General features: G+C 43.6%; 1 protein-coding gene across 1 annotated transcript in view; it reads right to left on the bottom strand.

Moving 5' to 3' along the window:
* LOC140727108 (glucose 1,6-bisphosphate synthase-like) overlaps positions 1-27,863 on the bottom strand; it is a 146,867-nt gene that overhangs the window by 107,330 nt on the left and 11,674 nt on the right. The window contains exons 2-3 of the mRNA XM_073044378.1: positions 23,984-24,151; positions 3,974-4,080 (exon numbers count right to left, since the gene is read on the bottom strand). Of these exons, the coding sequence (XP_072900479.1) occupies positions 3,974-4,080; positions 23,984-24,151 (275 nt within the window). The remainder of the gene's footprint in view (positions 1-3,973; positions 4,081-23,983; positions 24,152-27,863) is intronic.

The following is a 27,863-nucleotide window of genomic DNA, read 5'->3' as shown; positions in this document are numbered from 1 at the left end:
CAACAGTATTACGCCCCCACCTCTTTTGCCTCCCTCCCTGTCCTTTCTGAAACATCTAAAACCTGGTACCTGAAGTAACCATTCCTGTCCCTGAGCCATCCAAGCCTCTGTAATGGCCACCACATCATATCTCCAAGTACTGATCCACGCTCTAAGCTCATCCGCTTTGTTCACAATACTCCTTGCATTAAAATAGGCACAACTCAAACCATCCATCTGACAGCATGCCTTCTCTAGTATCTGCCTATCCTCCCTCACATGCTGTCTCCTAGCTTTCTTTATTTGTGAGCCAACCGCCTTTTCCTCCGTCACTTCAGTTTGGTTCCCACCCCCCAACAATTCTAGCTTAAACTCTCCCCAGAAGCCTTAGCAAACCTCCCTGCCAGGATATTGGTCCCCCTGGGATTCAAGTGTAACCCGTATTTTTGTACAGGTCACACCTGCCCCAATGATCCAGAAATCTGAATCCCTGCCCCCTGCTCCAATCCCTCAGCCACTCATTTATCCTCCACCTCATTCTATTCCTATACTCATTGTCGCGTAGCACAGGCAGTAATCCAGAGATTACTACCTTGGCGGTCTTGCTTCTCAACTTCTTTCCTAACTCCCTGTACTTTTTTTTCAGGACTTCTTCCCTTTTCCTACCCATGTCATTAGTACCAATATGTACCATGACCTCTGGCTGTTCTCCCTCCCACTGCAGGATATCTTGGGCGTGATCTGAAACATCCCGGACCCTGGCATCTGGGAGGCAAACTACCATCCGAGTTTCTTTCCTGCGTCCACAGAATTGCCTGTCTGACCCCCTAATTATAGAGTTCCCTATCACTACTGCCTTCCTCTTCCCTTCCCTACCCTGCTGAGCTACAGGGCCGGACTCCGTGCCAGAGGCACGGCTACTGTTGCTTCCCCCAGGTAGGCTGCTCCCGCCCCAACAGTACTCAAACAGGAGTACTTATTGTCAAGGGGTACAGCTACAGGGGTACTCTCTAGTTCCTGACTCTTCCCCTTTCCCCTCCTGACTGTGACCCACTTGTCTATCTCCCATGGCCCCAGTGTGACCACCTACCTATAACTCCTATCACCTCCTCATTCTCCCTGATCAGGCGAAGGTCATTGAGATGCATCTCCATTTCTGTAACTCGGTCCCTTAGGAGCTGCAGTTTGACACACCGGGTGCAGATATGGCCGTCCAGGAGGCTGGGAGACTCCAGGACCTCCCACATCTGACACTGAGCACAGAACACCGGCCTCACACACATACTACTTCCTTTTCGCATTAACACAGTTAAACCTACCTCGCCTTGTCCCGTTATCGCTTAAGCCCATTGAGCCAAACTCCTATCACTTTGCTGCCTCTCACTCTACTGCCCACTCTGAATGCTGCCCGCTGGATATGGTGGTCTTTTTAAACCTTTTGTGCTCTACTGGCTGACATCACGCGCCTGCGCAGTCTTACCTCTCTTTTTCCCTGTGTAGTAAAACTGCCTTCGCTCTTCCAAATTGCCTCCAGAAGTTCCAGCCATTGCTGTTCTGCCATCATCCCTGTCAATATTCTTTTCCAATCAATTTTGGCTAACTCCTCTTTTGCCGCTGTAATTCCAGTTACTCCACTGTAATACTGATACATCCGATTTTAGCTTCTCCTCCTCAAATGGCAGTGTGAATTTTTATCATATTTTGATTACTGGCCCCTAAGATATTGATTCAGTTATATACCAAAGCAGCCTGCTTTGGAAGATGCATGCTGGAAGATGCCTCTTCTAGGTACATCACAGAAGTCCAGATCTTACTGAACAAGTAATCTGACCCTGGGTGTACCTAATGGAAGTGTGTAGTAGGTTATTCAGAACTAATCTTTACAATACCTAATACAAAAAAAAATCAGCTTGTCACTATGAAGAAAGAGTAAGATAAAAACCTCGCATACCATAAGACATAGGAACAGAAGTAGAACATTTGGCCCATCAAGTCGCTCACCATTCCATCATGGCTGTTTTATGATCCCTCTCAACCTTAATCTGCCTTCTCCTTGTAACCATTGACACACTGACTAATCACAAACCTATCAACCTCCACTTTAAGTGTAATCAATGATTTGGCCTCCACAGCTGTCTGTGGCAACGAATTCCATAGATTCACCACCCTCTGACTAACGAAATTCCTCCATCTCTGTTCTAAACAGCCATCCTTCTATTCTGCAGTTTCCTAGATTTCCCCTACTAAAGGAAACATCATCTCCACATCCACTCTATCTAAGCCTTATAATATTCATTATCTTTTAATCAGATTCCTTTTCCCCACCTCCATCCTGCTAAATTCTAGTGAGTAGAGGTCCAGAACCATATGCTAACCCTTTCAAGTCAAGCTTATTGTCATTTAACTATATACACTTATATAACCATATAATATATATTGAAACAAGACCATGTTTCTCTTAAACAGAGTGTATAGTAATACACATAACACACTACAACTTATGAAGGCAAGGATAAAATCTATAGATGTATCTTGCATAAATAACAAACTAAAGGATGCTAATTAAATATTGTAAGGTATGGAACAGATTCACCAGTGACTCTTCAGCAGGGAGTTCAGAAGCCTAGTGGCCTGAGGGAAATAGCTGTTTCCCATCCTGACCGTTGTTGTTTTTATGCATTGTAATCTCCTGTTTGATGGTAGAAAGTCAAAGAGAATGCTGGATGGATGGATAGATGGATGAATGAATGGAGTCCTTAATAAAACTAAGGGCCCTGCTTACGCAGTGCTCCTGATAAATGTACCAGATGGATGGCAGGGAGACCCCTATGATCCTGTCAACTGTTCAAAACAGTCCTTTGTAGAGACTTGTGGTTCATTGCTTGGCTGCTTCTATGCCTGATGGAAATGTGGCTTGTCAGGATGCTCTCAAATGGTGCTCCAGTAAAACGCAGTCAAGATGGGAAGTGGGGGTGGGGGGAACAGCCTTGTTTGCCTCAATCTCCTTAGGAAGTGGAAGTGCTGTTGTGCCTTCTTGTTCAGGGAGGTGATATTAAAGGACCAGGTGAGGGTCATCCATGATGTAAACTTCCAGGAACTTGGTGCACTTAACTGTCTCTCTGGAGGAGCCATGTATTCGCGGAGACGATGGTTCGTCTGCAGCTTCCTGAAGTCCACAATGATTTCCTTTGTCTTCTTCAAGTTCAGGCTTAGGTTGTTCTTCTCACAACAATCCTCCAGCTGCTCCACTTCCTCTCTATACTCCATCTCATCATTGTTCTTGAGGAGGCCAAAAATGACTGTGTCATCTGCAAAACTTGACGACATGGTTTGAGCTGAATCCTATGACACAGTCATGTGTCAGCAGTGTGAACAGCAGCAGGTTGAGCAGAAAGCCTTGGAGAGTACCAGTGCTCATTGTAATAGTAGAGATGTCGCTGCCCACATGGATTGACTGTTGCCTTATTATTAATAAGTCCAGTATCCAGAGACTCAGCAAGACATTTCCGGAATCGTAACCACAAGGCCTCATTATAGCCAATGCTGAACTTTTATGGTGTAGTTACTTTTGCATTGCAAACGGTCTTCAGGTAATCATTTACATACTATAGATAGCACAGACTGCTCTTGGAAGCAAACAAAGACAGCTTATCCCACTGGCTTTGGGTTCAGGCTGGACAATAGCTTAGAGATGTTTGAGTAACGCATAAAATACTGGAGGAACTCAACAGGTCAGGCAGCATTTAAAGAGGGGAATAAACAGTTGACGTTTCGGGTTAAGGCTCTTCATCAGGCCAAGCAACCCTTGGCTGAAAATATCGACTGTTTATTAATTTCCATAGATGCTGCCTGACCTGCTGAGTTCCTCCAGCATCTGGATGTCCAGCATCAGCAGAATCTCTAATGTTTAGAGATGTCTGATTTGCTTTTCCACTCCTGGATTGAATGAAAAGGAAAGACATAGCACATTCCAACACTGCTCAATAGCACCCACCTCATACTGCTACACCTGCTCTTCTCTTGTCCTCGAGTATCATATCCAATCACAACACCCCTCTGTTTCAGGTCTGAGAAGCACTTCTCCAGATATTTCAATAAACCCTGCAAAATTGGTTAAGAACAAATTAATATAAACAGAATCAAGTTTATTTCACTGACATTTAATTATTTTTGTGACTGCAGTACAATGCAAAATACAAAAGGCTACTGCAAATTACAGGAAGAAATATATAGCATAAAATAGTGCAAAAAAGAGTAAAATAGTGAGGAAGTGTTCAAAATTCATGAACCATTCAGAAATGATGACAGAGAGGAAGAAGCTGTTCCTAAAAGTTGAACGTGTGGCTTCCGGCTCCTGTACCTCCTCCACGTTGGTAGTAATGAGAAGAGGGAATGTCCTGTGAGAGTCCTTCAGGATGGATGTCACTTTCTTGGAGCACAACTTCTTGAAGACATTCTTAGTGATGGGGAGGTTAGTGCCCATGATTGAGCTGGTTAAGTTTACAACCCTATGTAGCTTTCTTCAAACCTGTGCAACGGAACCTCCATACCAGTCAGTGTAACACCAAGATACAAAATTAAATTATTCTTATCTAATGATGTGCCAATTTGAAATAAAGCCTAACTGTAATATTCTTATAAAAGAGAAACGCCATCCAGATACATCTTGCTTGCCTTCCATGTTATAATAACTCCTCTAATGGTGTAAACAATCATATTACCAGCCTGGAAAACGTTTTCCAGAGAAAAGGTGACTAAGAAATGAACTGATACAAATCTTTAAACTCTCAAGGATTTTGGACAGATGGAGAAGACTTTTCCAAGTGTGGAATCCCAAACGTAAACTACAGGACTGTCATTTAAAAATCCAGTAAGGAATTCAGTGCCCCACTCTTTTCCTCACCTGCCCACCACCTCCCTCTGATACCCCTCTTTTTCCCATTTCTCCCAATGGTTCACTCTACTCTCCTATCAGATTCTCCTTCTTCAGCCCTTTACTTTTCCATCTATCACCTCCAAGCTTCTTACTTCATCATCCCCTCCCCACAGATACTCTTTCTTTCCAGTCCTGATGAAGAGCCTCAGCCTAAAATGTTGACTGTTTATTCCTGTCCTTAGCTACTGCCTGACCTGCTGACTTCCACCACATTTTGTGCATTGTTCTCAAGGAACTCAATTGGGTTTTTTAAAAACCCAAATAATTGAGTAGTAGACACAAAAGTTCTGATAGAGTTCAAGAATATAAAACAAGCCACATGACTCCATCCTCCCAGTATCATGTGCCCTGTCCACTTCCTTCTCAGAATCAGAATCAGGTTTATTATCACCAGCATGTGACGTGAAATTTTTTAAATTAACAGAAGCATTTCAATGCAATACATAATCTAGTAGAGAAAAAAAATAAACAAACAAGTAAATCAATTATGTATATTGAAAAGATTTTTTTTTTAAATGTGCAAAAACAGAAATACTGTATATTAAAAAGTGTCCCTTTAGGATTCAGATGGCAAAAGGGGAAGAAGCTGTTCCTGAATCACTGAGTGTGTGCCTTCAAGCTTCTGTACCTCCTACCTGATGGCAACAGTGAGAAAAGGGCTGCCCTGGGTGCTGGAGGTACTTAATAATGGACATTGCCTTTCTGAGACACCGCTCCTTGAAGATGTCCTGGGTACTTTGTAGGCTAATACTCAAGATGGAGCCGACTAAATTACAACCCTCTGCAGCTTCTTTTGGTCCTGTGCAATAGCCCCCCCCCCCCCCCCCATACCAGACAGAGATGTAGCCTGTCAGAATGTTCTCCACTGTACAACTACAGAAGTTTTTGAGTGCATTTGGTGAAATGCCAAATCTCTTCAAACTCCTAATGAAGTATAGCTGCTGTTTTGCCTTCTTTATAACTACAATTGAGATGTTGGGACCAGGTTAGATCCTCAGAGATCTTGACATCCAAGAACTTGAAGCTGCTCACTCTCTCCACTTCTGATCCCTCTATGATTGGTATGTGATTCTTCGTCTTACCCTTCCTGAAGTCCACAATCAACTTTTTGTCTTACTGACGTTGAGTGCTAGGTTGTTGCTGCAGCACCATTCCCCTAGTTGGCGTATCTCACTCCTGTACGCCCTCGTCACCACCTGAGATTCTACCAACAATGGTTGGTATTAATCTCTCAGCCTCAGACTTGAATATGCTCAATGAGTGAGGAATCATCCAAGTAGACACTAGAATCATAGTGATATACGTTCAAAATATACATTTACACGCATTAGGAATTTGCTGCAGTGTGTTGGTCAGAGTACAACATGCAAAAAAAATTACATTCAACAATTGTAAAGAATGAATTCCATAAAGGTGAATGAATCACAGTGGCAGGAGCAGAGCTGTGCAACAAGGTTACTCACAGGTTGCATAAAAGGAGAGTTTTGCAGCGGTTTAGACATTCCAGAGGCCCAGTCAGCTGCAGGAGCAGAGCACTTTGAATTATATAAAAATACTGAAGGGACAAGTGGGGCGGGCAATGTTGGGAGCAGGCCAGCGGTGAGAGTAGGAGCATCAAGCTTTGTCTCAAGGGCTTTCATAGAGAAGAGGCTGAGACCAAAGAAACAGGTTAGAAGGGTTAGTTTTTCCTTTCGTGATTGCTGATTTGGTCTTGGTTGCCCATTGTACAGTGTGGGCAGGATGGCAGATATGGCAGTGGAATGCTCCTCCTGTAGGATGTGGGAATTCATGGAACCTGATGGTCTCCCTGATAACTAGACTTGCAGGAAGTGCAGCCAACTCCAGTTCCTGAAAGACCACATTAAGGAGCTAGAGCTGGAGCTGGAGTTGGATGAACCAAGGATGATCCGGGAAGCAGAGCACTGATAAACAAGACTTTTGAGCAGGTAGTTACACCCAGAAATTTGGGTAGTAGATGAGTGAACACCCAGAGAGGTAAAGGGAGAAATAAGTCAGTGGAGGATCCCCCCCCGTGGCCATTCCCTCAAAAACAGGTACCCCTTGGATACTGCTGATCTATCTCAGATTCAGATTCAGTTTATTGTCATTTAAAAACAAATGCAATGCAATGCAGTTAAAAAATGAGACAACGTTCCTCCAGAATGATATCACAAAAGCACACGACAAAACAGACTACACCAGAAAATCCACATAACGTTTGGCAATCCCCAATCCAGAGTCCGGAGAGGTTTCTGCATATTAATATCGCACTACCATCTTAGCGCATTCCCCGGAAAGGAGCTCCAAATCCATCAGACAAAACAAGACCAAAAACTAAAGCTACAAGGCCTGCACAAAACCACATAGTTACAACATATAGTTACAACAGTGCAAACAATACCATAATTTGATAAAAAAAAACAGACCATGGGCACGGTAAAAATAGTCCATTATGTTAAAAGACTGTAAGTTCGAAAGAAACCACCACACAGTTTCCAGAATTTCTCAGGGTCCCGACAGACTCGTCATCCCACGCCGGCAGCAGAAGGGAATACCCCCACTATAAGGGAATACCCCCGCCACAGCGCCGTCTGACTCAGCCTCGCAGACACAGCACACAATAAAAGCTCCATCGAACCCAGCCTCGCAGACACAGCACGCACTGAAAGCGACCTGACCGCAGCGGACTCCGAGCTTCTGACCATCCCCACCGTCACAGCTTCTCCGAGTTTCATCCTCTGCCAAGTGTATTAAGACGCCCCCGCCAACGGCCACCAGCAACACGACCCCGAGGACCCGGACCTCACAGCAGCAGCGGCAACAAAGAGGGCCTTCCTGGAGATTTCCAGATGTTCCTCCGTGCTCTGTGCTCCCACGTCCGTTTTTCATTAGATTAGGATTGCGCACGGCACCCCGCCTAACAAATAACATATCAGCTCCGGAGTGGCTGCTGCAACCTGCATCGCGCTGCCATTTTGACCTCTGGGCAAAGGAGCAGCAGCCAAGACCAACAGGCTCTGAACCTCAGAGGGGTAGGATGAAGTCAGGCAGAGCAATAGTCATAGGGGACTTGATAGTCAGGGAGACAGATCGGAGGTTCTGCAGCAGCAAAAGTGATGCCATGATAATGTGTTACTTCCCAGGTGCTGGGGTCCAGGATGTCTCTACGCGGTTGCAGAATACGCTTGAAGGGGAGGGTAAGCAGCCAGAGGTTGTAGTACATGTTGGTATCAAAGACAAAGACAGGAGAGGGGTAAGGGTTCTGTGCAGTAAGTTTAGGGAGTTAGGAAGGAGGCTGAAGAGCAGGACCTCCAAGGTGGTCATCTCCGGATTACTCCGGTACCACGATCTATAGAAGTTCTGAACAGGAAGATAGCGCAGGTGAATGAGTGGCTGAGGAGATGGTGCAGGGGATGGGGTTTCAAGTTCTTGAATCATTGGAACCTCTTCTGAGGAAGGGGTGACCTGTACTGGAGGGAACCAATATACTGGGAGGAAAGTTTACTATTGCTATTGGGGAGGGTTTAAATTAAATTTTCAGGGGGTGGGATCTGAAGTGAACAGGCAAAGCATGGGGTGATTGGCACGCTAGTAAAGACAGCTTGTAGGGAGTTTTTGAGGAAGGATAAGCAGATGATAGAACAAAGATACACTCAGCCAGATGGTTTGAGATGTGTTTATTTTAATATATGGAGTATTATAAAAGAGGTGGGGGTGGCATTGTGGCTGCAGATTAGGAGGAAGTCATGGAGGGATTGTCTACTGAGTCATTGTGGGTGGAAGTCAGAAACAGGAAGGGGGTAATAACTCTATTGGGTGGTGTTTTTTTAAAAAAAATAGATCCCCCAATAGCAACAGGGATATTGAGGGGCACATGGGGAGGGCAGATTCTGGAATGGTGTGATAATAATAGTGTTGTGGTGATGGGAGGTTTTAACTTTCATAATATAGACTGACGAGATCTCCTTAGAGCAAGGGTTTAGATGGGGTGGAGTTTGGTAAGTGCATTCAGGAAGGTTTCCTGACGCAATATGTAGATAAGCCTACAAGACGAGAGGCTGTACTCGATCTGGTATTGGGAAATGCCTAATTTAGTTAGTTGTCAGATCTCTTGGTGGGAGAGCATTTTGGAGGTGGTGATCACAACTCTGTCTCCTATACCATAGTGCTGGAGAGAGATAGGAACAAACAATTTGGGAAAGCATTTAATTTGGGTAGGCAGGAACTTGCGAACATAAATTGGGAGCAGATGTTCTCAGGGAAATGCACAGCAGAAATGTGGGAAATGTTCAGGGAACATTTGCATGGCGTTCTGCATAGGGACGTTCCACTGAGGCAGGGAAAGGATGGTAGGGTAGAAGAACCGTGGTGTACAAAGGATGTAGAAAATCTAGTTAATAAGAAAAGTCTACAAAAGGTTCAAGAAACTAGGTACTGTTAGAGCTCTAGAAATCTACAAGGGTGCCAGGAAGGAGCTCAAGAATGAAATTAGGAGAGCTTGAAAGGGCATGAGAAGGCCTTGGTGAGCAGGATTAAGGAAAACCCCATGGTCTATAAGAACGTGAAGAGCAAGAGCTGTGTGAGAGTAGGACCATTCAGGTGTGATAGTGGAAATGTGCGCATGGAGTCGGAAGAGGTAGCGGAGGTACTCAATGAATACTTCAGTATTCACCAGTGAAAAGCAGCTTGGCATTTGCGGAGATGACTTACAGCAGACTGAAATGCTTGAGCATATAGACATTAAGAAAGAGGATGTGCTGGAGTTCTTGAAAAGGTATTAAGTTAGACAAGTCTCCAGGACTGGGCTAGATATACTCCAGGCTACAGTGGGAAGTGAAGGAGATTGCTGAGCCTCTTGTGATTATCTTTGCATCATCAATAGGGACGGGAGAAGTATCAGAGGACTGGAAGGTTGCAAATGTTGTTCCCTTGTTCAAGAAAGGGAGTAGAGCTAACCCAGGAAATTATAGACCAGTGAGTGTTACTTCAGTGGTGGGTAAGTTGTTGGAGAAGATCCCAAGAGGCAGGATTTATGAGCATATGGAAAGACATAATCTGATTAGGGATAGTCAGCATGGCTTTGTCAGGGGCAGGTTATGCCTTACGAGCCTGATTGAATTCTTTAAGGATGTAACAAAACACACTGATGAAGGTGGAGCAGTGGATATAGTGTATTGGGATTTCAGTAAGGCATTTGATAAAGTTCCCCATATTAGGCTCATTTGGAAAGTAAGGAGGCGTGGGATCCAAGGGGACATTGCTTTGTGGATCCAGAACTGGCTTGCCCACAGAAGGCAAAGAGTGGTTGTAGACGGGTCATACTCTGTATGGAGGACGGTGACCAGTGGTGCTCCACAGGGATCTGTTCTGGGACCCCTCCTCTTTGCGATTTTTATAAATGACCTAGATGAGGAAGTAGAAGGATGGGTTTGTAAGTTTGCTGATGATACAAAAGTTGGGGGTGTTGTGGATAGTCTGTTGGGTTGTCAGAAGTTACAGCTGGGCATTGATAGGATGTAGAACTGGGCTGAGAAGTGGCATATGGCGTTCAACCCAGATCAGTGTGAAGTGGTTCATTTTGGTAGGTCCAATTTGAAGACAGAATATAATATTAGTGGCAAGATTCTTGGCAGTGTGGAGGATCAGAGGGATCTTGGGGTCCATATCCCCAGGACATTCAAAGTTGCTGCGCAGGTTGACAGTGTTGTTAAGAAGGCATACAGTGTGATGACCTTTATCAAGTGTGGGATTGAGTCAAGAGCCGTGAGGTAATGTTACAGCTATACAAGACCTTAGTTAGACCCCACTTGGAGTACTGTGTTCAGTTCTGGTCACCTTACTACAGTAAGAATGTGGATACTATAGAAAGGGTGCAGAGGAGATTTACAAGGATGTTGCCTGAATTGGAGAGCCTGCATTATGAAAATAGGTTGAGTGAACCTTGGAACGATGAAGGATGAGAGGTGACCTGATAGAGCTGTATGATGAGAGGCATTGATTGTGTGAATAGCCAGAAGCTTTTTCCCCAGTGCTGAAATGTCTAACACTGGGGGGGGAGTGAAGGAGGGATAGTTTTAAATTGCTTGGTAGTAGGTACAAGGGGGACGTCAGGGCCAAGTTTTTCCACAGAGAGGTGGGTGTGGGGAATGCACTGCCGGTGGCGGTGGATACAATGGGGTCTTTTGAGAGACTGTTAGATAGGTACATAGAGCTTAGGAAAATAGAGGGCTATGTGGTAGAACAATTCAAAGCAATTTTTAAGAGTAGGTTACATGGTCAGCACAACATTGTGGGCTGAAGGGCCTGTAATGTGCTGGAGATTTCTGTGCTCTTTTAGGATAACAATTATATACAAAAACTAATAAATTGGAGTTTAAACAAACATGGAATAAAATTAATAATGCTAGCAGCATTACAAAAAGTGATTTAAAGTGTCTACAGAGCAGGTGACGGAGAGAGAAGATAAATAAAAAACATTGAATTTTCTAAAGGGATAAGATTAAACTTTTGGGAGAAAATCCATCTGCAGCATACACACTCAAAGGTGCATGCTAGACATAATCTGCAAAGCTGCCACATGATGGTCAATTTATTTGGCCGTCAGTGTCAGGCAGTGTGCAAGGACACTTAAAAGACAGTTTTAAGATGAGTGAAAGATTTAAAAGGGATCTGAGTTGTAACGTTTCCCACAGGGTGTAGTGGGTCTGTGGAATAAGCTGCCAGAGGAAGCTGTAGAGGCAGGTACAATACCTCAGCACTTGTCATAGCCAGTAATGTATCAAGCACGTATACATCAACAGGTCAGGTTCATTCACACTTCAGTTTGTTGTCTTTTATACACGTTGGTTGTTTGTAAGTCTTTGTTGTGTTCAGTTTTTCATTGATTCTACTGTATTTCTTTGTGTTTATGGAACTGTCCAAAAGAAAATGAATCTCAGGATAGTAAATGATGACACAAGACCACAGTCTGCTCCTTCAACCCATAATGTCTGCTCCACTGTTTGATAATGGCTGAACCTACCAAAAGTTGAAGGGTCTCAGTAGAGTAGATGTGGAGAGATGCAATTCTGCTCACTAGACCTGGAATATCTCACAATTAAATGCCATCCATTTTACCTGCCACGGGAGATTTCTACCATCATTTTGGTAGTGGTGTACACTCCACCTCAGGCCAAATGTCAAACAGCCTCTGGATGATCTGACCAAAGGATCCAACATGCACAAAGCAGCACACTCTGATACCTTCACCATCATTTTGGGGGATTTTAATCAAGCCAGCTTGAAAAGCCACTAAATAATACTTTGAGAGGTTGGTCATGGCTAGAATCAACTCCTGCCTCAGCAAGGATCTGGACACACTGTAATTTGCCTATTGCCACAATAGGTCTACAGTGGACACAATCTCAATGGCTCTTCACGGCCTTGGATTATCTGGACAATATGAACACCCATGTCGGGGTGCTGTTCACTGACTATAGCTCAGAATTTCACACCGTCAATCCTAGTCCTGATCAAAAAGCTCAAGAACCTGGGCCTCTGTACCTCCCTCTACAATTGGATCCTCAAATTCCTAACCAGAGACTACAATCTGTGTGGATAGCTAATAACATCTTCTCCTCACTGACGATCAACACTGGCGTACATCAGGCGTGTGTTTAGCCCACTGCTCGACTCTCTCTGTACCCATGAATTAGTGGCTAGGTATAGCTCAATTGCTTTCCATAAATTTGCTGATGGCACAACCATTGTTGGTAGAACATCAGATGGAGATGAGGGCGTACAGCAGGGAGATATACCAGGTAGCTGAGTGGTGTTGCACCAACAGCCTTGCATTCAATGTCAGTAAGGATGATTGTGGACTTCAGAAAGGGCAAGATGAGGGAAAACAAACTGATCCTCTGAGGGATCAGAAGTGGAGAAAGTGGAGAGAATTTCAAGTTCCTGGGGTGTCAAGATCCCTGAGGATCTAACCTGGTTCCAACATTTCAATGCAGTTATAAAAACAGCAAGACAGTAGCCATATTTCATTAGGACTTTGGAAAGATTTAGTTTGTCACCTAAAACACTGGAAAATTTCTATAGAGGTTCTGCGGAGAGCATTCTGACAGACTGCGTCACTCTCTGGTATGGAGAACTACTACACAGCACTGAAAGAAGCTGCAGAAAATTGTAAAATTAGTCAGTTCCATCTTGGGTACCAGCCTCTGTACCATCCAAGACATCTTCAAGGAGTGGTGCCTCAGAAAGGTGACATCTATTATTAAAGTACCCTCTTCACCCAGGACATGCCTTCTTCTCATTGATACTGTCAGGAAGAAGGTACAGAAGTCTGAAGACACACAATCAGTGATTCAGGAACAGCTTTTTCCCCTCTGCCATCCAGTTCCTAAATGGACATTAAACCTATGAACATTATCTCACTTTTTAAAAATTATTTGTTTTGCACTATTTTTAATCTAACTACTGTAATTGATTTATGCATTTTTTCTTTCTATATTATCGTATTGGATTGTACTGCTGCTTTAACAAATCTCACAAAATATGCCAGTGATAATAAACTTGATTCTGATGTTTCCTATCGTACCTAGGACCAGAAGACACAGCCTCAGAATAGAGAGGTGTCCTTTTAGTATGGAGATGAGGAATTTCTTTAGCCAGAGAGTGGTGAATCAGTGGAATTCATTGCCACAGGGGTCTTTGGAAGCCAAGTCAATAAGCATAGTTAAGGCAGAGTTTGATAGATTCTTGATTGGTCAGGGCCTGAAAGGATATGGGGAGTAGGCAGGAAATCGGAGCTGAGAGGAAAATTGGATCAGCCATGGTGAAATGACGGAGCAGACCCTATGGGCCAAATGGCCTATTTATGAGATATTCCTATTTATATAGGAATATCTCATGATCTATTTTTGCCCCTCAACAACCACCTATGGCAATGAATTCCACAAATTCACCACTCTCTGGCTAAAAAAATTCCTCCTCATTGCTGTTTAAATGGATATCCCTATATTCTAGGGGTGTGCTCTCTCATTCTAGAGTATCCCACGAAAGGAAACATCCTCTCCCATCCACTCTATCTAGGCCTTTCAGTATTCGATGGGTTTCAACCAGATCGACCTTCATTTTTCTAAACTCCAGCTGAGTACAGGCCCAGAGCCATCAAATGCTTCTCATACAAGCCTTTCATTCCTGAAATAATTTTTGTGAATCTCCTTTGAATTCTCTCCAATGAAGGCACATCCTTTCTTAAATAAGGGGCCCAAAACTGATCATAATACTCCAAGTGAGGCCTCACCAATACCCCAGCAACACATCCTTGATTTTATACTCTAGATCTCTTGAAATGAATGCTGACATTACATCTGCCTTCCTCACCAGACTCAACCAGAAGAGCATCTTTGAATGCACAACACATTGAACCTTGAAATGGATGGGCTACAAACATACACTCAGTGGCCTCTTTATTAATTACAGGAGGTACCTAATAAAGTGGCCAGAGTGTACAACAGTGCAACACAGTACAGACCCTTTAGCCCACAATGTTGTGCTGACTTTTTAAGCTTATTCCAAGATCAATCTAACCCTTTCCCCCAACATGGTCCTCCATTTCTCTTTCAGCCTATCTAAGAGTTTCTTAAATACTCTGCCTCTATCACCACCCCTAGCAAGATATTCCATACACCCACCACCCTCCATGCAAAAATACTTACACTGAAACCAATGGCTGTGGAGGACAAGTCAGGATCTCAAAGGTTACAGGGAGAAGGCAAGGGAAAAGGGTGGAGAGGGATAATAAATCAGCAATGGTGGAACAAACACAATGGGCTGAATGGTCCAATTCTGCCCCTATGTCTTATGGTTTTATAATTACTATACAATGTAGTCAATGCATGGCCAACAAAAATGAATTACCAATGACTTGTGATCTGTACTACACATGTACCAACCTGCACAAAACATTGCTTAATGCAGTTTTGGCATATTTATGTATTAACATGCTTCTAACATGATCTGCTGGGACATGCAAATTTATTCAGCTGTCAGCATCAGGCAGTGTGTAAAGACAGACTTTACACTTAGAGGGCAGTTTTACAGTGAGAGGGGAAAGACCCGAGGGGCAACTTATTCCTCCGCACAGAGAGTGTTGAATACTTTGAACAAACAATGAGAAACTCTAGAGGTTGGTACAATTATAATGTCATTTGGGCAGGTTTATGGACAGGTCCACAGACCCTTCAGTTAATAGTAAAACTCCATGGTATAAAAAACATTGGGAACCCCTAGTTTAGAGAGATATTGGCCAAATTCAGGCAGGTGGAATTAGCTTGGATAAACATCAAGTTCACTGATGCTACTACAATGGTTGGCCTCATCAACATACAGAGTGGAGGCAGAGAGGCGTGTCAAATGGTGGGAGAACAACAACCCAAGTCTCAATGTGGACAAGACAAAAGAGATGATTGTGGACTTCAGAAAGGCACAGGTCAACCATTCTCCATTGTATATGCTGTAGAGAAAGTGAAGAACATGAAGTTCTTTGGTGTGCACAAAACAGACAATCTAACCTGAACCCATAACACATCTTCAAAGTCAAGAAAGCAAAGCAGTGTCTATGCTTTGAGGCAATTGAGGCATGCAAGGCTCCCCGACCCCATTCTAACAACTTTCTACTGGAGCACCATCAAGAATGTCCTGTCTGGCTACATTATTATGTGGTACAGAAGCTGCAAGGCATCAGACCACAAAACCTGACAAAGGACAGTAAAAATCTCCCTCCCCCATTTGTGAAACTTACCAGAAACGTTGCAGACGAAAGATCCAAAACATTATTGAGGATCTCCATCATTCATCCCACAATTTCAGGAGGTACCAAAAAAACCAATCAGACTAAGTCTGCCTTGCCACCACCAGTCTTGTCACTAGGATTGCAAGCCTTTATCTGTGCTGCACTTTACTACATGCATTTTGAAAGATATTTTATTAACTGATTTATAGTATAACATTTTGTTTTGTGTTATGTGTGATCCATGTATTGTGAGTGCACTGTGATCTGGGGTAATGTTTCTTTGTTTGGTTACATACATACATATATATGTACAGTCAGATGATGAGCTTGGTCATCTGTTCGCAAGCTGTACAACTCACAAGACCACATGTTCTCAATACATTTGTGAAGTAGCTGAACGTAGAGTCAAAAAACAATGAACTGCTGATGGAAACAGGCAGGTCACGTGTGGAGGGAATTAGACAGTCGATATTTCAAGTTGAAACCATTCATCTGCATGGTTGAAGCATTGGAACCTATAAGACCATAAGATATAGGAGCAGAATTAAACCAATTGGCCCAATCTCCTGCCTCTTCCTTGTATCTCCTTGTGCCCTGACTAATCAAGAATCTATCAGCCTTTGCCTTAAATATACCCAATAACTTTGCCTGCACAGATGCCTAGGGCAACAAATTCCTCAGATTCACCACTGTCTGGCTAAAGAAATCCCTCCTCATCTCTATTCTGATCCCCTACTATAGGAAGGATTTTCAACATTTAATAGATTTCAATGAGATCTCCCCTCATTCTTCTGAATTCCAGTGAGTACAGGCCCAGAGCCTGTACTCTGGGACATTCAACTCAAAAGGTTGAATTCCAGTCCCTTCCATATGCTGTCTGACTTGCTCGGTTCCTCCACCAGCTTGCTTTTTTTGCTCTAGATTCCAGCATCTGCAGTTTTTTACGTCTCCATTTTATCATTTGAATCACAGAAACTTTCTAAAGTAGGTACATGTTCAGCACAGCATTGTGGGCCGAAGGGCCTGTATTGTGCTGTAGGTTTTCTAAGTTTCTAATCATGCTGGTTTTAAGTTAAAGTTGATGACTTTTAAGCCATTCTTGATACAGGATCTCCAACTGAAACACTGACTATCCCTTTACAGATCTGTCTGATCCACTGAGTTCCTCCAGTAGTTTGCCTTTGCTACATTCAAAAAGGAATTCCTCCACAATCTTCTGTTCATTTAAAGTCCCAAACTCGCTGAAGGTAAACTTGCAGGTTGAATCATTGGTAAGGAAGTTCAAAGTACGTTTATTATCAAAGTACATACAGTACAAGTCACCATACACAACCCCAAGATTCATTTTCTCATGAGCATACTCAATAAATCCAATAACCATAATAAAATCAATGAAAAACTGAAGAGAACATGTCCTGGGTGGTGGTAGCCCTGATGAAGGATGCTGCTTTCCAACAATAATGCTCTTGTGTAGGGACTACTTTTTGTAGCATTTTCTGTGCAAAGGCATTGGTATTCCCATACCACGCTGTAATGTAGCCAATGAATATACTCTCCACAACACATCTATAGAAATTGGTCAAAGTTTTAAATGCCATGCTGAATCTACACAAACCCCCAAGGACACACACTGCAGTGCTTTCTTCATAATTGCACTTACATACTGGGCCCAGGACAGCTCCTCTGAAATAATAACACTGAGGAATTTAAAGTTTCTGACCAGCTCAACCTCAAATCCCCTGATGAAGACTGGCTCAGGGACCTCCTTGGTCTTCCTGACATTAAGAGGTTGCTTTGGCACCACTCAGTCAGATTTTCAGTCTCCCTTTGATTTGGCCAACAACAGTGGTGTTGTCAGCAAACTTGAATATGGCATTGGAGCTGTGCTTCGCCACACAGCCATAAGTATCAAGCAGTAGAGCAGGGGGCTAAGCACACAGCCCTGTGGTGTACCTGTGCTGACAGAGAAAGTGGAGGAAATGTTACTGACAGTCCAAACTGTCTGGGGTCTACAAGTGAGGAAATTCAGAATGCAATTGCACAAGTAAGTATTGATAGCATTTTGAAGGCTACGATGTAAAAGCAAGGATGTAATGCTGAGGATTTATACGGCACTGGCCAGACCACACTTGGAATATTTGAGCAATTTGGACCCCTTATTTAAACAAGGATATCATGACAGTCAAGAGAAGATTGAAGATTGAAGAGAATGATCCCAAGAATGAAAGGGTGAACATTAGAGGAGTGTTTGATGGCTCTGGTATTGTACTTGCTGGAGCTCAGAAGGATGAGAGGAAATAGAAACGTAGAAAACCTACAGCACAATAGAGGCCCTTCCACCCAAAATGCTGTGCCGAACATGTCCTTACTTCAGAAATTACCTAGGGTTACCCATGGCCCTTTATTTTTCTAAGCTCCATATACCTATCTAGGAGTCTTTTAAAAGACCCTATTGTATCCACCTCCACCACTGTTGCCGACAGCCCATTCCATGCACTCATCACTCTGCGTAAAAAAAACTTACCCCTGATATCTCCTCTGTACCTACTTCCAAGCACCTTAAAATAGTGTCCTCTCATGCTAGCCACTTCAGCCCTGAGAAAAAGCCTCTGACTATCCACACGATCAATGCCTCTAATTATCTTGTACACCTCTAACAGGTCACCTCTCATCCTCTGTCACTCCAAGGAGAAAAGGCCAAGTTTCCACATCCTTTCTGTAGTGAGCTGACCAGAACTGAGCACAGTACTCCAAGTGGGGTCTGACCAGGGTCCTATATAGCTGCAACATTACCTCTCAGCTCTTAAACTCAGCCCCACAGTTGAATACACCATATGCCTTCTTAACCACAGAGTCAAACTGCGCAGCAGCTTTGAGTGTCCTATGGACTCAGACCCCAAGATCCCTCTGATCCTCTACACTCCCAAGAGTCTTACCATTAATACTATATTCTGCCATCATATTTGATCTACCAAAATGAACCACCTCACACTTATCTGGGTTGAACTCCATCTGCCACTTCTCAGCCTAGTTTTGCATCCTATCAATGTTTCACTGTAACCTCTGACAGCCCTCCACACTATCCACAACACCCCTAACAGCAAATTTACTAACCCATTCCTCCACTTCCTCATCTAGGTCATTTATAAAAATCACAAAGAGAAGGGGTCCTAGAACAGATCAGAGGCAAACCACTGGTCACCGATCTCCATGCAGAATTTGACCCGTCTACAACCACTCTTTGCCTTCTGTGGGCAAGCCAATTCTGGATCCACAAAGCAAGGTCCCCTTGGATCCCATGCCTCCTTACTTTCTCAATAAGCTTTGCATGGGGTACCTTATCAAATGCCTTGCTGAAATCCATGTAGACTACATCTACTGCTCTTCCTTCATCAATGTGTTCAGTCACGTCCTCAAAAAATTCAATCAGGTTAGTAAGGCACAACCTGTCTTTGACAAAGCCATGTTGTCTGTTCCTAATCATATTATGCCTCTCCAAATGTTCATAAATCTTGCCTCTCAGGATCTTCTCCATCAACTTACCAACCACTGAAGTAAGACTCACTTGTCTATAATGGGCTATCTCTACTCCCTTTCTTGAACAAGTGAACAACATCTGCAACCGTCTAATCCTCTTGAACCTCTCCCATCCCCATTGATGATGCAAAAATCATTGCCAGAGGCTTAGCAATCCCCTCCCACAGAAGCCTGGGGTACATCTTATCCAGTTCTGGAGACTTATCCAACTTGATGCTTTCCAAAAGCTCCAGCATATCTGCTTTCTTAATGTCTATATGCTCAAGCTTTTAAACCCACTGTAAGTCATCCCTACAATCACCAAGATCCTTTTGTGTAATGAATACTTTGCTTCAGTATTCACCAAGTACCTCTGCTCCCTCCTCCGGTTCCATACACACCTCCCCACTGTCACACTTGATTGGTCCTATTCTCTCACATCTTATTCTCTTGTTCTTCACATACTTGTAGAATGCCTTGGGGTTTTCCTTAATCCTGCTTGCCAACGCCTGCTCATGACCCCTTCTGGCTCTCCTAATTTCATTCTTAAGCTCTTTCCTGCTAGCTTTATAGTTGTCTAGATCTCTATCTTTAGTTTTTTGAACCTTCTGTAAGCTTTTCTTTTCTTCTTGACTAGATTTTCAACAGCCTTTATACACCATTGTTCCTGTACCCTACCATCCTTTCCCAGTCTCATTGGAACGTACCTATGTAGAACCTCATGCAAATATCCCCTGAAAATTTGCCAGTTTTGGTCTCCAGGGTTAAGGAAGGACATCCTGGCTGTAGAGGAAGTGCAGCGTAGATTCACGAGGTTAATTCCTGGGATGTCTGGACTGTCTTACGCAGAGAGGTTAGAGAGACTGGGCTTGCACATGCTGGAATTAAGGAGATTGAGAGGGGATCTGATTGAAACATGTAAGATTATTAAGGGATTGGACAAGATAGAGGCAGGAAATATGTTCCAGATGCTGGGAGAGTCCAGTACCAGAGGGCATGGTTTGAGAATAAGGGGTAGGTCATTTAGGACAGAATTAAGGAAAAACTTCTTCTCCCAGAGAGTTGTGGGGGTCTGGAATGCACTGCCTCGGAAGGTAGTGGAGGCCAATTCTCTGGATGCTTTCAAGAAGGAGCTAGATAGGTATCTTATGGATAGGGGAATCAAGGGACATGGGGACAAGGCAGGAACCAGGTATTGATAGTAATTGATCAGCCATGATCTCAAAATGGCGGAGCAGGCTCAAAGGGCCGAATGGTCTACTTCTGCACCTATTGTCTATTGTCTATTTCTTCCATACATTTCCTTGAGAACATCTGTTCCCAATTTATGCTTCCAAGTTCCTGCCTGATAGCCTCATATTTCCCCTTACTCCAATTAAATACTTCCCTAACTTGTCTATTCCTATCCTCTCCAATGCTATGGTAAAGGAGATAGAATTGTGATTATTATCTCCAAAATGCTCTCCCACTGAAATACCTGACACCTGACCAGGTTCATTTCCCCAATACCAGATCAAGTACAGCCACTCCTTTTGTAGCCTTATCGACATATTGGGTCAGAAAACCTTCCTGAACACACCTAACAAATTCCACCCCACCTAAACCCCATGCTCTGGGGAGATGCCAAACAATATTTCAGAAATTAAAATCTCCCACTACGACAACTCTGTTATTATTTACACCTTTCAAGAATCTGTCTGACTATCTGCTCCTCCATGTCCCTGTTACTATTGGGTGGTCTATAAAAAACACCCAGTAGAGTTATTGACCCCTTTCTGTTTCTAACTTCCACCCAGAGACTCAATAGACAAACCCTCCATGACTTCCTCCTTTTCTACAGCCATGACACTATCTCTGATCAGCAGTGCCATGCCCCCACCTCTTTTGCCTCCCTCCCTGTCCTTTCTGAAACATCTAAAGCCCGGCACTTGAAGTAGCTATTCCTGCCCCTGAGCCATCCAAATCTCTGTAATGGTCACAACATCATAGCTCCAAGTACTGATCCACGCTCCAAGCTCATCCACTTTGTTCATGATGCTTCTTGCATTAAAATAGATACATCTCAAACCACTGGTCTGCATGCATCCCCTCTCTATCAGCTGCCTAACCTCCCTCCCGGACTGTCTACAAGCTTTCTCTATTTGTGAGCCAACTTCCCCTTCCACCGTCTCTTCAGTTCGGTTCCCACCCCCCAGTAATTCTAGTTTAAAGTCTCTCCAATAGCCTTAGCAACTTAGCCAGGATATTGGTACCCCTGTGATCCAAGTGTAACCCGTCCTTTTTGTACAGGTCACACCTACCCCAAAAAGAGGTTCCATTGATCCAGAAATCTGAATCCCTGCCCTCTGCTCTAATCCCTCATCCACATATTTATCTTCCACCTCACTCTATTCCTATACTCATTGTCCTAAGATTACTACCTTTGAGGTCCTGCTTCTCAACTTCCTTCCTAACTCCCCGTAGTCTGTTTTCAGGACCTCCTCCCTTTTCCTACCTATATTGTTGGTACCAATATGTACCACGACCTCTGGCTGTTCACCTTCCCACTTCAGGATATCGTGGACACGATCAGAAATATCCCAGACCCTGGTACGTGGGAGGCAAACTACCATCCATGTTTCTTTCCTGCATCCATAGAATTGCCTGTGTGACCCCCTAACTATATAGAATCCCCTATCACTGCTACCATCCTCTTCCCTACCCTCCTGAGCCACAGGGCCAGACTATGTGCCAGAGGCGCAGCCACTGTTGTTTCCCCCCAGGTAGGCCATTCCCCCACAACAGTACTCAAACAGGAGTACTTATTGTTAAGGGGGACAGCCACCGGGGTACTCTCTAGTTCCTGACACTTGCCCTTCCCTCTCCTGACTGTTACCCACTTATGTCTCCCGAGGCCTCTGTGTGACTGCTTGCCTATAGCTCCTTCTATCACCTCCTCACTTTCCCCAACCAGACAAAGATTATCGAGCTGCATCTCCAGTTCCCTAAGAAGCTGCAGCTCAATGCACCTGGCAGAGATGTGGCGGTCGGGGAGGCTGGGAGACCCCCTGACTTCCCACATCTGACACCCAGTACAGAACATTGGCCTCATAGACATACTTCTTGCTTCTATTTTTCACACGTAGCTTCCCACACCTCAACCCATTATCGCCTAAGCCTCATTGAGCCAAAGCCCTCCTACTCTGTCTCCCTCTACTCTTTCACTTGCACCTCTGAAACCCGCTCTATGAAGATGTCCTCCTTTTAAACTTTTCCCCGCTGGTCTAACTCGGTGACGTCCACACGCTTGCACAGTCGTGCCAAATCTTATTGAAACATTGAATATTGGGAAGCCTGGATAGAGTGGATGTGCAGAGGATGATTCCAATAGTAGGAGAGTATAGGGACAGAGGGCACAGCCTCAGAACACAAGGAAGTCCATCTGGCTAAAGAAAATCCTCCTTATCCCTTTTCTAGAGGCTGGTATGTATGGAGAAGATGGCACCAGCAAACAACACAACCAAAGGCAACATCCTTCGGTTAGACCGCTGCCGGCACCAGATTAAACAATTTGGCATTTTGTTGTCTCCAAGGGCATTCGGTGAGGTTTTGAGCAAAATGGGTGGGCTGGAGGCCAAGAATCCTGGAGACAAGGTGAGAGCACGATCAACTCCACATCTCGCAGATTAAAGTGTTGAGGAAGATTGAAATCGATGAGGAGTGCAGAATGTAAATGTTCAGTGCCATCTGCCTGCTTTTTTATCTCCTCTCCTCTCCCCCAAAGTTCCTGTGTTCGATTGGTCTCTTTTTCTCTGCTCCTGGAGAAAGATGTCTGCGTTCAATTGGTCTTCCTCTCCCTCCCAGTCGATGCTGCTGGAGAATGGTGCCTGGGTTTTGGGCAAGGTTTAATCAACGTGGTTTGTGGATTGCACTCCTTAGTTCATGTTATGATGTGTTTCTGGTTGCTCCATTTTGTTACTATTTTGTGTGATTTTGATTGGGCAGACTGGCTTTGTGGCCTGCAGTCAATGAATGATAGTGCTAGTTTGAACTGAACTGAAATGAAAACTGTTTTCATGACTTTGTGGTTTGATATTTTATATTCTCAGTTTTTTGGTTTTTGCCATTTTCACAATTTTGCACATTGGGAGGCTGAGATGTTCCTTTGAATGGGTTCCACTATTTCTTTGCTTTGTGGCTGGCCGTGGGAAGACAAATCTCAGGGGTGTATACTGCATACATACTTTAATAATAAATGTACTTTGAATCTAAAGTCTGTCCCACACATGGCTGTGTAAGCCAAGTCATTATGTATATTTAAAGTGAGGTTAATAACAGTGTCACTCTAACTCTTCATTAGTAAGAATGTCAAACATTACGGGGAGAGGGCAGGAGAATGGGGTTGAGGGGGATAATAAATCAGCCACGACTCATTGCACCAAATGGCCTAATTCTTCTCCTATGCCTTATGGTCATAAACTGGCAATGTCTGCTTCTTAGACTCAACAGTAGATTTACAGCAAGAATGGGATTATACACATCTGTGATATTGCTCCCACCCAATAGCCTAACAGCTAAATTGTTACTGATAAACATTAACAACAGATTCTGCAGATGCTGGAAATCCAAAGCGACACACAAAATGCTACAGGAACTCAGCTGGTCAGGCAGCATCTATGGAAAAGAATAAAAAGCCAATGATTCAGGCTGAGATCTTGAATGGTATGATATTCCCTTGCATGTTCCTCATGAGCATGGATTTACAAGGTCTGAAGTTTGGCTTCACCTACCTGTGTGGACTGTATGATTGTCAGGTCATTGATGCAAGAAAAGCCTGCACCCATTGCCGATCGCAGCCCCGCAGTGCCAAACGTCATTCTGTAGCATAGGCGATCTCGCAGCTCTTTCTTCTTCCCATCATGCTGCAGCTTCTCAATCTCCGCTTTTGTCTTGGGGTTCTGCATGCAATGAAATAACTGATTAAAGAATAATGAAACACATCATAGTCTGTTGGCAAAAATCATCTCTCCTGCCCAACTTGCAATCAATAAATTAAATTCTTTGTCTAAGCAGCACTAAAGACTAGCTTTTTGTCACATGTATATTGAAATATACAGTGAAATATGTTGTTTGCATCAACAACCACAGTTGGAGGATGTGCTAGGGCAGTCTGCAAGTATCGCTACACTTCCAAAACTAACACAGGATGCTCATAACTCACTAACCTTAAATGTAAGTTTTCAAGTTTAGTTTGTCATTCAGCCACATACTGTACACAAATGCCACCAAATGAAACATTTCTCCAAACCAAGGAGCACAACACAATACATATAACTCACACACATAACACACTAAGTATTATTACCACAAATAGTAAGGTACATTTATGACACAACTTAAAAAAGTAAATAGTATAACACTACTGGCACTCGTATGTGAGGAGGCCTGGGTGATGGCAGGGAGTTCAGTAGTCTTACAGCCTGACGGAAGAAGCTGCTTCCCATCCCAACAGTTCTCGTCCTAATATGTCCTGCCTGATGGTAGGAGGTCAAAGAGATTGTTGGACAGACAGGAGGGATGGAAGAAACCAGAGCACCCAAAGGAAACCCAAGTGGTCATGGGGAGACCGTACAAACACCTTACAGACAGCGGTGGGAATTAATCCCTAATTTCTGGCGCTATAAAGTGTTACGTTACCCACCACAATAGCATGATGCCCACAAGTCCATATTACAAGCATGAGAAGCTTGTTGATAGTTTGTTTACTAAAAAGCAATACGCAAGGATATCTTCAAATAGTTTAATTTGGTTTAGGTATTTTTAACTTGGAGATTAACAATTATAAGTGACCAAAAAATATCCAGAAAATAGATTGAGTGAGAGGTTATAACCTGTTCTAAAACCAATGTCAGCAAGACCAAGGAGATGACTATTGACTTCAGGAGCAGGAAACCAGACGTCCATGAACCAGTCCTCACTGGGGGAGGAGGTCAGCAACATTAAATCCCTTGGTGTTATTTTAGAAGATCTGCCCTGGGTCTAGCACACAAGTGCCATCATGAAGAAAGCACGGCAGCACCTCTACTTTCTTAAGACGTTTGCAAAGATTTGGCATGACATCCAAAACTTTGACAAACTTCTATGGATGTATAGTGGAGAGTATATTGAATTGAATTGACTTTATTAGTTACATCCTTCACGTAAATGAGGAGTAAAACTCTTTATGTTATGTCTCTATCTAAACGTGCAATTCATAGTAATTTGTAATAAACAGCATGTACAACAGGACAGTCAGTATAACATAGAAATACAATTGTATCAGCATGAGTTAATCAGTCTGATGGTCTGGTGGAAGAAGCTGTCCAGGAGCCTGTTGGTCCTGGATTTTATGCTGCGGTACCGTTTCCTGGATGGTAGTAAATGGAACAGTTTGTGGCTGGGGCGACTCTGGTCCCCAATGATCCTTCAGGCCCTTTTTACACACCCTTCTTTGTAAATGCCCTGAATAGTGGTGAGTTCACATCTACAGATGCGCTGGGCTGTCTGCATCACTCTCTGCAGAGTCCATACCAGGCAGTGATGCAGCCAGCCAGTTAGGATGCTCTCAATTATGCCCCTGTAGAAAGTTCTTAGGATTCAATCCCTGCTTCAACCTGTGGTTATCACCCAGATAAGGAGGTCTTCAAAACAAATACCTAAAAACCCAATACCAAAGACAAAGTGATGACCACTGTGTTAATGACAACTGCCCAGTGGCTCTGACATCCACCATCATGAAATTGCTTCATGATGGTACTGTGGAAAACATTCTGACTGGTTGCATCACCATCTGATATGGAGGGACCACTGCACAGGATCAGAAAAAGCTGCAGAGGATTGCAAACACAGCCAGCTCCATCATGGGCACTAGCCTCCCCAGGATTGAGGAGATTTTCTCAAGGCGATGCCTCAAATAAGCAACATCCAACATTAAGGATTCCCCATCACAAAGGATATGTCCTCTTCTCATTGTTACCATCAGGGAAGAGGTTGAAGGCACACGTTTTAGAAACAGCTTCTTACCACCATTAGATTCCTGAGTGGTCAATGAACTCATGAATGTGACCTCACTTTTTTTTTTCTTTTGCACTACTTAAATGTTATAGTTATAATTCATTGTTTTTTAAAATCATGTATTGCAATGTACTGCTGCCACAAAACAATAAATTTCACGCATGTGTCAGTATTATTAAATCCGGTTCTGATTCAGGAGGCTGGTCGTGGCACATTAACTCCAGCCTTTGAGGCAACTTCAACCCACTGTAATCTGCCTATCATGGAAACAGATCTATGGCCCTACACTCATCCCTGGAGCATCTGGACAGTAAAGACCTTTTTTTGCACCGCAGATTGGTTTAATATTGAAAATATTCTTGCAGACCGGCCAACGGTGGTTTGGGGGGGGGGGGGGGGGTATTAACCGCAACCGGAATATAGGTGATAATTCAACTATAAGTCACTTATAAATGGCTAATACACTCAATTTCATTTCTAAAAGGGTTTATCTAACAAATTTAATATTAAACACACAGCGTATATTTTCCTTGCATGAATATAGTGATAAGTCAACTATAAGTCACTTATAAGTCAATAGCATCATAACACTTTAAGCATCATAGCATTCATTATAAAAAATCCCGCTTCACAGAGATATGATGCTGGAAATGGAAGCAACGTTTTCAGTGCTTTCGTGGCTATCTCAGGATATTCAGCCTTGACTTTGATCCAGAATGCTAGCAGAGATATTTTGTCAAACATACTTTTCAGCCCATCATCATTTGCAAGCTTGAGGTGTTGATCTTCTTCCCGCGCTGACATGGATGATTCACCAGGGACATTCACAATTCCTTTGCACGTCTTGGGTCATTTGTGATTGGGAAGTAACTGTCGACAGCGAAGATAGGTGATTGCGCACCAGCTGTGAGGACGGTGCAGCCTCAGTCTCTCCCAAAATCCCAGCTAATGTTGGGAACATGTTAAATATGCCCGTGTCCACTCGCCGTCCCCACAGTTCCAGTTTGGCTTTGAAAGCAGACACTTTATCTGCCAACTTGAAGACAGTTGTCATTCTCCCCTGAAGTGACAAATTGAGTTCATTGAGCAGGTTGAAGATGTCACACAGATAAGCGAGTCTTGCTATCCACTCCTCGTCACTGAAGTGTGCTGCCAGTGGTGACTTTTTTCCTGAAAGAAATCTTCGTAGCTGATCTCTTAATTCAAAAACCCTGGCCAGGGCTCTCCCCCTTGATAGCCACCTGACTTCAGTGTGTAAGAGAAGGTGTTTGTGCTCTACATCCATTTTCTTGCAAAGCTGCTCAGACGTAAGTTAAGGGCTTTTGCTTTGATGTGATAACTTCAAACAACTTCACTCAATATGCTGTTAAGATCAGGTGATATTTTTCAGCTAGCCAGCATTTCCCTGTGTATGACACAGTGTGTAGACTGGCATTCAGGAGCAACCTCTTTGACTCGGGTAGTGAAACCAGACAGCCGTCCAGTCATAGCTGCAGCCCCGTCTGTGCATATTCCAACACAGAATGACCAGTCCAGTTTGCCTGACATGTAGTCATTCAAAGACTTGAATAGTTCTGCCCCAGCTGTGTTAGTTGGCAGCAGCAGTGCACACAACAT

The sequence above is a fragment of the Hemitrygon akajei genome, chromosome 4, assembly GCF_048418815.1.
Source record: "Hemitrygon akajei chromosome 4, sHemAka1.3, whole genome shotgun sequence".
NCBI lineage: Eukaryota > Metazoa > Chordata > Chondrichthyes > Myliobatiformes > Dasyatidae > Hemitrygon > Hemitrygon akajei.
This window is presented reverse-complemented; position numbering and strand designations above follow the sequence as displayed.